The 13,181-nt window shown below is 41.7% G+C and overlaps 1 protein-coding gene across 2 annotated transcripts in view; it reads left to right on the forward strand.

The window, feature by feature from the left end:
- LOC108337981 (protein TIC236, chloroplastic) overlaps positions 1-13,181 on the forward strand; it is a 62,646-nt gene that overhangs the window by 17,091 nt on the left and 32,374 nt on the right. For both annotated transcript variants that reach the window (XM_052880585.1, XM_052880584.1), the window contains exons 7-8: positions 6,325-6,555; positions 6,657-6,740. In XM_052880585.1, the coding sequence (XP_052736545.1) occupies positions 6,325-6,555; positions 6,657-6,740 (315 nt within the window). The remainder of the gene's footprint in view (positions 1-6,324; positions 6,556-6,656; positions 6,741-13,181) is intronic.

Genomic DNA, 13,181 nt, shown 5'->3' on the forward strand with positions numbered 1-13,181 from the left:
CTAGAGAGGAGAAGGATAGTGACTTTTGTTAATTCTTGTATCTGAATCAGACTTGTAGTCTGCTTGGGGGGAGATTAGGCTCCCACGTTCCTATATTCTTGTATTCTTTCTTGTGTCTCTATAAATCAGAGGAGGTTATTCAGTATTCTGGTGGATTCTGTGTGAGTTAAGTGTGGGAAGCTTATAGGTTTCATTACTCGAGACCTATCATTTGGTCCGACCTGCCGGATCCAAACGAATTGGAGAAAACGCGAAGATGGAGAATGCGACGGAGGCAAGGCTTGAAGCCATTGAGATTACGATGGAGGGGATGAAGGCTGAATCGGCGGCGGTACGAAGGGACCTTCAACAAATAATGCAGATTTTGGGAACGCAAGGCCATCACGGTCCTCAGACGGAAGGGAGTTCAGAAGATAGCTCCGTCAACGATAATCAGCATAGGGGACCCAGAGTGATTGGAGTCGGTGAAAATGGTGGAAAAGGGGGAGAACAGAAACCGTGGAGGAAGAGGGTAGAGTTACCGACCTTTGAAGGAGAGGAGCCACTCAGTTGGCTCAATCGGACAGAAAGATTCTTTGACATACAGAAAGTAACGGACGACGAAGAAAAGGTGGAACTCGCATATGTGAGCATGGAGGGGAGTGCGGCGTACTGGTTTACGTTTTGGAAAGAGAAGGCCCGAAATCGATCGTGGGATGGCTTGAAGACGGCCATGATTAATCGCTTTGGAAAGGGATTCAGAGGCACGGTGTTCGAGCGATTGGCCACTCTACGGTAAGAAGGCACGGTGGAAGAATTTGTTCGGAGTTTCGAAACGTTGATGGGGCAGACGAAAGGGGTACCGGAGGAACAGGTGTTAGGGTATTTCTTGGCTGGGTTACGGGAAGACGTGAAGTTACAGGTGCGAATTCAGAATCCTTCTGAATTAATGGAAGCGATGAGGATAGCAAGGGATGTGGAAGCCGCGGCGCTGCGAGTTCAAGGATGGCAAGCAAGTGGGTTTAAGACGAACCCACACGTTATGCGACCCATCGGAAATGTGACGCGAACGGAGCCGGTGAGAACTGCGACGACCCAAGTGGTGAAAACGGAGGGTGGAGGAGTCGCGAGAAGAGAGGGAGTGGCGTCGAACATGGTGACGAGAGGGAGCGTTGCGACGGCCGGTGACGGTCGAACCAGGGCGGTCCGTAACTTGCCCTATCCTGAGTTCCTTAAGAGGCGAGAAGAGGGTAGGTGTTATCGATGTGGAGGGCCCTTTGCCCCCGGCCACCGGTGCACAGAGAAGAGCCTCAGAGTGTTGTTACTGGCGGAGGACGAAGACGAAGGAGAGACGGAGGTGATTGACGATACAGGGGAGAAGACGATGGAGTTATCGGCGTTTTCTGCTGAGGGGTGGACCGGTCCGAGAACTTTGAAGCTGATGGGAACGATAGGTGAACGGAGGGTGGTAGTGTTGATCGACAGTGGCGCCAGTCACAATTACATCAGTCGGAAGGTGATGGAGGAATTGGGATTGACTGTGACGGACACTCCGGCATACTGCGTAAGCTTGGGTGATGGCCATCGGAGGGAGGCGCGTGGTCGGTGTGACAAGGTAACAGTGCAGTTGGAGGAAGTCGACGTGGAAGAAGATTTTTACGTCTTTGATTTAGGAGGGGTGGATATAATTTTGGGAGTTGCATGGCTGGCCACATTAGGAGAAGTGAGTAGTAACTGGGGTAATATGACTATGATTTACAAGGTGGGGGATAGGAAGATATGCATTAAGGGTGACCCATCCCTATCGAGACAGCTGGTAAAGGCTGAGTCACTGTTAAAAGTGGTGGATGCAGAAGCGGGGGCCATGGTGTGGAGTTTAAGTAGAGTGGAGGCAGATGATAGTAGTGAGTGGGGGACAGATTTGACCGTGGGACAGAGGGCAGAGTTAGTGACTCTGCTGCAGACCCACTCACACTTATTTCGAGGTTTGCATGGCTTACCTCCGACACGTGTCCAGCAGCACCGTATCCAGCTCAAGGAGGGCCATAACTCTATAAATGTAAGGCCTTACAGGTATCCTCACCTCCTCAAAAGTGAAATTGAAAAGCAAGTTGAAGAAATGTTGAGAGCTGGAATCATCCGTCCCAGCACAAGTCCATTTTCGAGCCCAGTTATATTAGTGAAAAAAAAAGATGGAAGTTGGCGTTTTTGTGTGGATTATAGGGCGTTAAACAAGGCGACCATACCGGATAAATCCCCCATACCGGTGATAGAGGAATTATTGGATGAACTCACGGGTGCCAGGTACTTTTCTAAGATTGATCTCAAGTCCGGGTATCATCAGATACGTATGGAGGAAGAAGACGTGGCTAAAACTGCATTTCGCACCCACCAAGGACATTATGAGTTTCTCGTGATGCTCTTTGGCCTCATGAATGCCCCGGCAACTTTCCAAAGTACCATGAACAACTTATTGCGGCCCTATTTGAGGAAGTGGGTTTTAGTATTTTTTGATGATATCCTCATTTACAGCCCCAGCTGGGAGGATCATCTGAAGCAGCTGAATCTGGTGATGCAAACGCTGGAACGGGATGGATGGGTGACAAATCAAAAGAAGTGTGAGTTCGGGAGAAGAAAAATTCGTTACCTGGGCCATCAAATTTCAGAAGGAGGGGTGGAGATGGATGATGAGAAGGTAAAGGCCGTAAGAGAGTGGGAAGAACCCAGAAATTTGAAAGTGTTGAGAGGGTTTTTGGGTTTAACCGGATACTACAGGAGGTTTGTGGAGGGGTATGGCAAATTGGCCAAACCATTGACTGACCTATTGAAGAAAGGCAAATTTGAATGGAACGAAGGGGCGAGAGAAGCAATGAAGCAGCTGAAAAATGCGATGACTGCGACACGTCGTCATTTCCGTCGTTTTCTGTGAGGAGTATGTTTCCAGCCACTGCAATATGTTTCCAGCCACTGCATACCCCATCAGTCAATGATGGCAGTCCCTGCATGGCCCATCAGTCAGTGATGGCAGTCCCTGCAGTTTTGTCGCTTTCAACCACTGCAGGTCCCATCAGTCAATGATGGCTAATTATTACCTGTAGTTTGTTGCTTTTAGCCACTACAGGCCCCATCCTTACTTATGACAGTTTAGTCCCTGCAGTTTGGTCGCTTTCAACCACTACAGGCCCCATCAGTCACTGATGGCAATTTAATCCTTTAGTTTGTCACTCTTAGCCACTACAGACCCCATCCTTACTTGATGGCAGTTTAGTCCGTGTAGTTTGGTCGCTTTTAGCCACTGCAAGCCCCATCCTTTCTCGATGGAATTTAGTCTCTGCAGTTTGTCGCTTTTAGTCATGCAGGCCCATCCTTATTTGATGGCAATCCAGTTTCTGCAGTTTGTCGCTGTCTACCACTCGTCATTCACTTTGATGGAAATCAACTTTGTCAAAGTCATCCTACTTGAAGGTTCATGGTGCTAGATGAAGTTTCGTGGTTGTCCAATATTATTCTCTATAAGCTTATTGGTTAAGCTAGTTTGTGAGTCCAATTTGGTTTATAGACATTCTCTCTCGATGGTCTGAAGCATATGTGCATCTTGTTCAGAGCCAAAGTTACCACGTCTATTGTCTCGACATTTTAGACAAGTTGATTTTGTTGGATTGAGTTTATTTATGCCAAGCTTGACACATACAATTTGTATGCTCCAGCTTGAGGGAGTGTTAGAATATTTACCCTATTTATCATGATTATATTGTGTCTAGGGTTACCCTATTTATCATGATTATATTGTGTCTAAGGTTACCCTATTTATTATGATTATATTGTGTCTAGGGTTACCTTATTATTTATCATGATTATATTGTGTCTAATAAGGTTACCCTAATTATCATGTACTCTTGTATCAATTTATTTTTATAAATAGAAGATTATGAGAGGGATCGATTAAGTCTTCAAGAATTATTTCTTTTCAATCTCAAGTGATGGAGGAGAAATTTCAATCAATTGGGAGGAGAAAATAGAAGAGGATACCATTGACAATAATGGAGCTAGGAAGGGTGAGGAAGAACCACTTTTCCTGTGGGTTAAAGGAGTGGAGTTGTCCACATTTGAAGGGAATGGCACCCAAGGTCAAACAACAAGGGCAAGAAATGTTTTTGAAGATCAGAAAATCAAAGGATCAACAAAGGTACACCCAACAATCAATAACATGGAAGAAAATGCAGTCCAAGGGTTCAAGATCTGGTAACAAAAATTCAAGAACCTTTCTTGGGAAGATCTTTCTAAAGCCCTCTGTAGGAGTTGTAGGGGCAGAGAATGCAGCACCATTTTCGAAAAGTGTGGGGGTAGAAAACAGAGTGCCATTGTTGGAAAATGGGCAACAATTAAACAACAAGAAAGGGTGGACGATTACATTCAGGGATTTAAAGTGGGAAACAACAATAGGGGTGAATTTTGTTATGCTATTGATGTGCTGCCTAGTAATAATACGCAACATGATGGTTTATGGGTTGTGGATATTCTTTATATCCATAAAGATATTGGCATTTGTGAGGAGGTGGGTTTGATTTCTTGGTGCCAACAGTTGGGGGAAATGCACAGAGAGTTTTACTTGAGAGTTTGGCAGCAATAACATGGACTGGGAGTGGGAAAAAATTCATCCAAGAATTCAAGATATTGGTGTCACAAGCAAATAAAACACCAGAAGATCAATTGCAGGGATTATTCTTTGTAGGGCTGCAATCTAACATTCACAATCGGTTCCCACAACAGGATCTAAAGGACTTGATTAGATATTTGCAAAGTGCTCTAATTGTGGGAGAAAAGCCAGCAATAAAGAATCACACCCTCTGTTAGGGTGAGTGAAGTTTCCTTTATATAGTTGGGGGGTCCTGGTATGGAGGGGACTTTTGGATAATTTTGTAGATTGAGCTTTAGCTCTTTGTGAAGGGGAAACCCTTGGAGGAGAGTGCTCTCCTATTTTGTGTTCTTTTCAGTTTATACAATAAAGAATATTACTCTTCTTTCTCTTTTCAATTCTAGATTCCTAACACACACCCTACTAGGTGAGGTTGGCTACATGATTCACCAATGTTATTGGGCTCAATCTAAATGTTATCTACTTTGCTTGTCAGTGGTATGCTTTCATATGTTCATAGTATTATCCATAGAGGAGCTATTGCTTGTTATGGATCTTCTTCCTTATTGTGTGTCCACACATCCATCTTAACATTTAGACTTATATTCTTGCTTCTTTTTTTCTTATTCCTTTAAAACTCAACATTCACTACCTCATAGTATAGATCTGGAAGGCAAATTGTCACTCCTAGTAAGGGAAGAGAAAAAATAATGATTGCTAGATACATGATCAATTGTACCAAAGACAATGGTCTAGGGACTCGGGGAAGGAGATTGAGAAAGTCAAACAAAATAATGATCGGTGTGTGCTACCAAAGCAGTGTTACTAGTAAATTGGGGAGTGTAACACATTTTGTGAAAGTCCTGAGATGTTGTGTTTAGCTCCTTAGTGTTTTTGTTTTCTAACATGTTTAGTTTCTCAAAGAGCATGATGTTAACTTTTTGTTCAATCATGGTAACCCTAGTTTCTCAAAGAGCATGATGTTAATTTTATGTTCAATCATGGTAACCCTAGGCTAGGGAGGGGGGGAGGGGGGGGGGGGGGGGGGGGGGGGGGGGGGGTCACTTAATTGCAACCTCAAGGGTAGTGATTTAATCTTAAAAGTTATATCAATTAGAGATATGGCTTAAATATGTGGCTATTTATTGAAGGACTTCTATATCAATATTAATATTGCCACTACCAAATTTGATCAGACACTCCTCAACTAGCTTCTTTACCCACATCTATCCAGAAAATTGTGAGGACTTTTTGCCATTTAGCACTGCATTCAAGCACCAATGCAGTGACTTTAGTCCGTTTAACACTACTGTACTTAACGACCTACATCAGCATTATAAATATCATTGGTTGGGAGTTGGTAGCAGCTGTGGGAAAATAGTTTGAGTTGTATTATAACCAATAATTACATTAATTATGAACACAGCCTGTGTGGGACTGATGAAGTTATGCTAAAAGTGGTGATACCAATGGAGGGTACTAACAATGGTTCCAGACCAGATCGCACAGGGAATTTTTCAGCCAACTGTAAAATGTGTTTGAGGGGGGGGGGGGGGGGGGCATGTTATTATGTGCATGCATGTTCTTGCAATTTTTAATTATAAATATGAAGAACCAATTTTATGCACACTTAACTTTTGCACATTTGAATATCCCTTATTTTTAACTTTTTTCTTCTCTTATCTCAGTCTTTTATTTTTGAATTGCAGCTGGCAGGATCAGTAACTGCTCTATTTAACTGTCAAGGCCCACTGGATACACCTGTATTTGTTGGCACTGGAATGGTTTCAAGGACGTTCTCTTATTTACAAACTGATACCACTGCATCTGTAGCATCTGAAGCACTTGCTACAAGTAAGGAAGCTGGAGCGCTGGCAGCATTTGATCGTGTACCATTTTCATATGTATCTGCTAATTTCACTTTCAACACCGATAACTGTGTAAGTTGTCAAGGATAATAATTTAGCATGGGTATCTTTAGATTAGTGCTTTATTATTAGAGTTTGCTATACTGTGGTAGCACTTACTCTGCATATTGTAGGTTGCTGATTTATATGGAATTAGGGCATGCCTTGTAGATGGTGGTGAAATTCGAGGGGCTGGGAATGCATGGATTTGCCCAGAGGTCTGTTAGAGAGCCTTTTTCTTTTTGTATTTTTTTTAGTCATAATTTGTTTTTAAATATGCCGTACTTTAAACAACTAGGAAGCATAACATCGTCATTTAGGTTATATACACTCACTTTTTGACCATTTTTGTTTTTTTTCCTAGGGTGGTGGGGGTTTGTTAAATCAAGAGAAAGAGAGAGAGAGAAAGAGAAAGAGAAAGAAGAGACATGTTTAACTAAACTGATTTTATTGAATTGAACTCTTTACATGTATATTTTATACTACAAGATGCAGAGTACAATGGTACAATATGGTCAACTATTGACTATAGTTGACCATTGATTATAGCATAGTTAACCCCTAACTATTAGATGTAAACAACAACTATTAATTGTACACTAACAGCCCCCCTCAAACTCAAGGTGGAGATTTATCAAACGAGAAATTCTTCACATTGAGCTTGACATGAAGTAAAGTAAACCGAGTGGAGGAAAGGGGTTTGGTCAAAACATTTACCCACTGATCAAGGGCAGGAATACGACAAATATGCAGGTACTTGGCCAGGACTTTGTCTCTAACAAAATACATCAATCTCCATATGCAATGGAGACTGCACTTTGATTATCACACAATAGAACAGGAGTAGAAAACTTGACATGCAACTATGGGAGAAGTGCAGAAATCCAGGATAACTCAGCAGAAGTTTAAGCCAAACTTCTGTAGTCAGCCTCCGGACTCGAGCATGCAACAACTTGTTTCTTTCTAGACCACCAAGAGATGAGATTTGGACCGAGGAAAATGGCTGCCCTAGATGTAGATCTTCTATCATCAACATCAGAAGCCCAATCAACATCACAATAGGCTTTTAAAGAAAAGGAGTAGTGAGGAGAAGCAACTTGAAAATGAAGGCCATGAAAGATGGTACCCTTAAGATACCACAAAATGCGCTTCACAATAGTCCAGTGAGATTCAAGAGGGGGGAGGCCATGAATTGGCAGACCTTGTTCACAGAAAAGCTAATTTCAGGACGAGTTATGGTTGACATATGGAGAGCACTCACAACTGACCCATGGTTGACATATGGAGAGCACTCTCAACTGACCCATATAATGTTGGATCAGAAAACAAATCAACGCCATGTTTATAAACCTTGCAATTGCTAACCATTGGTGAAGAAATAGGATGAGCCTCAATCATATTTGTTTTGATTAGCAAATCTCTATAATGTATTTGGTTTGAGTCATGATAAGAGATGAATCAGACATATATTTGACTTCAAGACCCAGAAAATAATCCAGCTGTCCCCTTTCTTTTAAGGAAAATGCAGCATGAAATTTTGTTGTTATAGACTGAATAAGAGCCGCAAATGTATCAGTGATGATTATATAAAGAATAAAGAAGAGTCACAGGTATTGCTAACAAACCCAAGCTGATGGAGCATGTGTTGTAATTTATGAAACTATTGATGAGGGGCCTGCTTAAGACCATATAGAGCTTTATTTATGTTAGATATATTATATCTTTTATCTTTTAGTTAGTTTGTTATTATTTCTCATTTGTATTTTGGGCTTAGCCCATATTTCTTCTATTATAAATAGAGAATCCTATGTGCGTATTTAACACAAAGGAAATTAATCTAATATATAGTTTTTCACTATATTCAATATGGTATCAGAGCAGGTTCTCTGATCCTCTTCTAGTGGTCTCTGCTGTCTGCCGGCGGCAGCCCCTACAGTTTCAGTGGGCAGCCCCTACAATTTCAGTGGGCAGCTCTTTTTCTCTTTTTCTTAAATCTGTGCCACAGTCAGCACCAGTCCAGACCCAGAGTGCCACTGTTGTCGCCGCCACTTTCCGCTGCCGTCGCTGCTATCGCAGCCACTTTCCGACGCCGCCGCCGCTGCCGCTGCCGCCGCCGTCACCACCACCGGCCACCGTCACAGTTTCGACGGGTGACCTGCGGATCTGGACTGTCTCTTCGAGCGACGGCCAACCACGCCGGTTTCGAGAGCCACTTCTCAGTCACGCGCCGCCACGCAGCGCTTCTTTCCGGCCAGTCTGCCGTCGCCGCCGCCGAACGTCGTTTGCTCCGGCGAAGTCAAGGGTTAGGTGCGCCTTGAGAAGCGCAACCCAACCCTAGTGGTCCCGTCCTCCGAAGCCTCCGCACCAGCTGTCACGCGCCGCTTCTTCTCCGTCAGATCTCGGGTGCGTGTTTGTTACGTGCCGCCTTCCCAGCGTCGGCATCAAACGCCGACACTGCCGGTCGTCTCGACGGAGCTTCCTCTCTCTGTTCTGACCCTCCATAACGCCATTGCTGCCATCTTCGTCTGTCTTCATAGCATCTTCATCTCGCCGCACGTTCCGCACGTTCCGCACGTTCCGCATCGTCGGACCTTCCTCTTGCTTCTGCGATTCTGTGCTTCATCTCAGCTGCTGATGCCGCTTGAAGAACCTGAACCAGGTTATTGTTGTTCTCAACAGTGATGTTTTGATGTTGCTGCTCCGTTGATTCAACCTGTGACCAAGCTCGCTGTCCAGGCGCCGTTTTCCGCTGTCAGGCGCCGTTTTCCGTTGTCCGGGCGCCGTTTTTCCGCTGTCCAGGCGCCGTTTGCCTCTTTTCGGCACTGTTTGCCTCTTTTCGGCACTGTTTGCCTCTTTTCGGCACTGTTTGCCGCTGTTCGGCATTGTTTGCCGCTGTTCGGCACTGTTTGCCGCTGTCCGGGCGCCGTTTGCCGCTGTCCAGGCGCCGTATGCTTCCAACAACTGTAGGCCCCATCACCTCTTCAGTTAGTGATGACAGTCCCTGTAGTTTTGTCGCTTCCAGCCACTACAGGCCCCATCAGTCAGTGGCAATTTAGTCCCTACAGTTTTATAGTCGTCAACCGCCGCTGCAGTCGCTACCGCCTCAGACAGACGCAACTGCGTCAGTTCTTCTTGGGCTAGAGTTAGCCCGATCTTCTTGTGATACACTGCTAAGTATCACCACTTGGGAGTTGTCCAGCAAAGAATTTTGGACCTCCAACGTATCTTTGGATCTTTGTTGCCTTTATTTCAGCATTATAGCTTAATATTTTGTTTCTGTTATAGTGGTCGAGCAACTGTGATATTCCACATTTCCGCCCTTCACACTAAGGGGGAGTACGTTTCCAAGACACTGCAAGTCACATATATATATATATATATATATATATATATATATATATATATATATATATATATATATATATATATATATATATATATATATATATATATATATATATATATATATATATATATATATATATATATATATATATATATATATATATATATATATATATATATATATATATATATATGGGTGTAGTCCCTGCAGTTTTGTAGATTTCAGCTACTACTGTTGATCCCGTCACCCAACCATCATTGATGAGGATTTAGTGTAGTTCCTGCAGTTTTGTAGCTCTTAGCTTTGAGCTACCACTGTTGATCCCGTCACTCATCCATCATTGATTGGAAATCAGTCCTTGCAGTTTGTCATTGTCCACCACGACTTTCCTTCATCCACTTTTGAAGTTGAAGTTTCACAAGCTGCTGTTAGTCCATCTATGTTTGCCTCACACTCTTGAAGACAAATCATCTAGTTCAACACTGAGTTCATCTATTCCAAGCTTAGTTCATACAATTTGTATGTTCCAGCTTGAGGGGGAGTGTTAGATATATTATATCTTTTATCTTTTAGTTAGTTTGTTATTATTTCTCATTTGTATTTTAGGCTTAGCCCATATTTCTTCTATTATAAATAGAGAACCCTATGTGCGTATTTAACACAAAGGAGATTAATCTAATATATAGTTTTTCACTATATTCAACAGTTGTTATAGACTGAATAAGAGCCGCAAATGTATCAGTGATGATTATATAAAGAATAAAGAAGAGTCACAGGTATTGCTAACAAACCCAAGCTGATGGAGCGTGTGTTGTAATTTATGAAACTATTGACGAGGGGCCTGCTTAAGACCATATAGAGCTTTATTTAATTAACAAACCAGTGATTTATCCTCCACTTCAAAACCAGTTGGCTGAACCATATAAACAGTCTCTTAAAGAAAACCATTTAAGAAGGCAATATTAACATCCAACTGAAATAAATTTCAGCCATAGGTGACACAAGAGTAATAACAATTTTGATGGTGACTGGTTTTACTACGGGTGAGAATGTCTCTTGAAAGTCAAAACCATGTATTTGATGAAAACCCTTGGCCACGAGTCTAGCTTTGTATTTATTAATAGAGCCATTCCTTAACTTGAAATACCCACTTACACCCAATAGGTTGTCTGTTAAACAGTAAAGGAACTAAATCCGGAGTATGTTGCTTGATAAGAGCATCATATTCTTGTTGCATTGCAGCAGACAAGTCAGCATCTTTAAGAACTTGTTTCACAGTTTTGGGTTCAGAATGAAAAAGTAACATGGAAGGACAAATTCTGCATGAAACAATACTAGACTTAGATCAAGTCTGCATGGGATGAATGTTGAGCAGAACAACATCCTAACAGCTTCAGTATTAGCTGTATGAGGTGCATTACAAAAAAAAAATGCTGAAGATGGAACCTGTGATAGGTAAAACCTTCATAGTAGCTGTATGAGGTGCAGTACAAGAAACAGATTCTGAAGATGTTGAAATCTGTGATGAGTTAACAGCCACCGGAGGAGGTGGCATAGTAGGAGATGAAGGAGTGGGTGTAAGATTGAGATGTAAATTAAAATATTGATCCAAATTTGTAACAATATTGGGAGTATTGGCAAAAATACAAGTGTAAGGAAATTCATCTTCATTGAACCGAACATCCTTGGAAATATAAACTTTACCACAAGAAGACAAGCACTTATAGCCTTTATGAATTTTAGAATAACCTAGAAATATGCATTCCTCAGAATGAAAAACAAGTTTGTGATAGTGATAAGGTTTTAAAAGAGGAAAACAGGTACACCCAAATACTTTAAGAAATGAGACATCTGGATCTTTATTGAAGAGAACACAATATGGAATAGCAAAATTCAGAGAGGCAGTTGGAAGCCTTTTAATAAGTAAACTGTTGTAGGAAAGGCATAATCCCAAAATTTTAAAGGAAGAGAAGCTTTATGCAATAGAGTGAGACCCAAATCAACAATGTGTCCGTGTTCCTTTCAACCACTCCATTTTGATGATGTGTATTGGGAAAAATAAGTCTATGATGAATATCAAAATTAGCTAAGAGCTTAGTGAAGGGTGTTAGAAGTCTCACATCAACTAGAGATGAGGCCAATTTAAAATATATAAGTGAGTGAAAACCTCACCTTAGAAGCCGGTTTTGTAGAGTTGAGTTTGACTTAAAGTCCACTTCTTAACATGATATCAGAGTCATTGTTAAAGTCTATTGTTAAGAAAATGCTTTAGGAGTTTTTATTTTTAAATTTAATTGAATCAAAGTTTGTTCCTTATTTTTAGGATTTAGTTATTTTTAATTATGGGCTAAAGTGGTGGATTATAATTAGGATAAAAGTGTTAGTGGGTAGTTACTTTTTTATGTTTAAATACTGTACCGTTTCCATCATTTCACAATGAATAATACTGAAGTATTTTGTTTCAAGCACGCTACTGTGTTGCTTTTTTAAAAATAACCATTGGTATCAGGAGCCTTCTTCTTGAGGGACCTGTGAGAAAAATCTGAAAGCATGGAAGGAGATTCAAGTTTTTCAGCAATGGCACCACCAGTCTTCAATGGTGAAAATTATCAAATTTGGGCGGTACGAATGGAAGCCTACCTAGAAGCTCTGGATCTATGGGAAGCAATTGAAGAGGATTATGAAATTCCTGCGCTACCTAGCAATCCAACGATGGCTCAAATCAAGAATCACAAAGACGAAAAAACTTAAAAAGCTAGGGCAAAGGCGTGCCTCTTTGCTGCAGTTTCACCAACAATTTTCACTCGAATCATGACTCTAAAGTCAGCCAAAGCCATATGGGATTACCTAAAAAAAGAATACGATGGAGATGACTGAATCAAAGGCATGCAAGTGTTGAATCTCATTAGAGACTTTGAATTGCAAAAGATGAAGGAATTTGAAACTATCAAAGAGTACTTTGAGAGGCTTCTGAACATAGAAACAGAGTAAGATTGCTTGGTTCTGAATTTAAGGACTCTCATATCGTTGAAAAAATTTTGGTTACTGTACTTGAAAGATTTGAAGCTACCATAACTACCTTAGAAAACACTAAGGATCTATCCAAGATCACCTTGGCATAATTGCTGAATTCCATGCAGGCACAAGAACAACGACGGGCTATGAGAGAAGAAGGCTTTCTTGAGGAAGCCTTGCCTGCTAAACATGAAGACAGTTGGAAAAATAGAAAAAGGAACCAACAACCAAATAGAGAAGATGTTGTCAGAAATGAAAGCAAAGCTGGAAGTTCCAAGGGAAAGTATCCTCCTTGCAA

This window comes from Vigna angularis, chromosome 7 (assembly GCF_016808095.1).
Source record: "Vigna angularis cultivar LongXiaoDou No.4 chromosome 7, ASM1680809v1, whole genome shotgun sequence".
In the NCBI taxonomy this organism is placed as follows: Eukaryota; Viridiplantae; Streptophyta; class Magnoliopsida; order Fabales; family Fabaceae; genus Vigna; species Vigna angularis.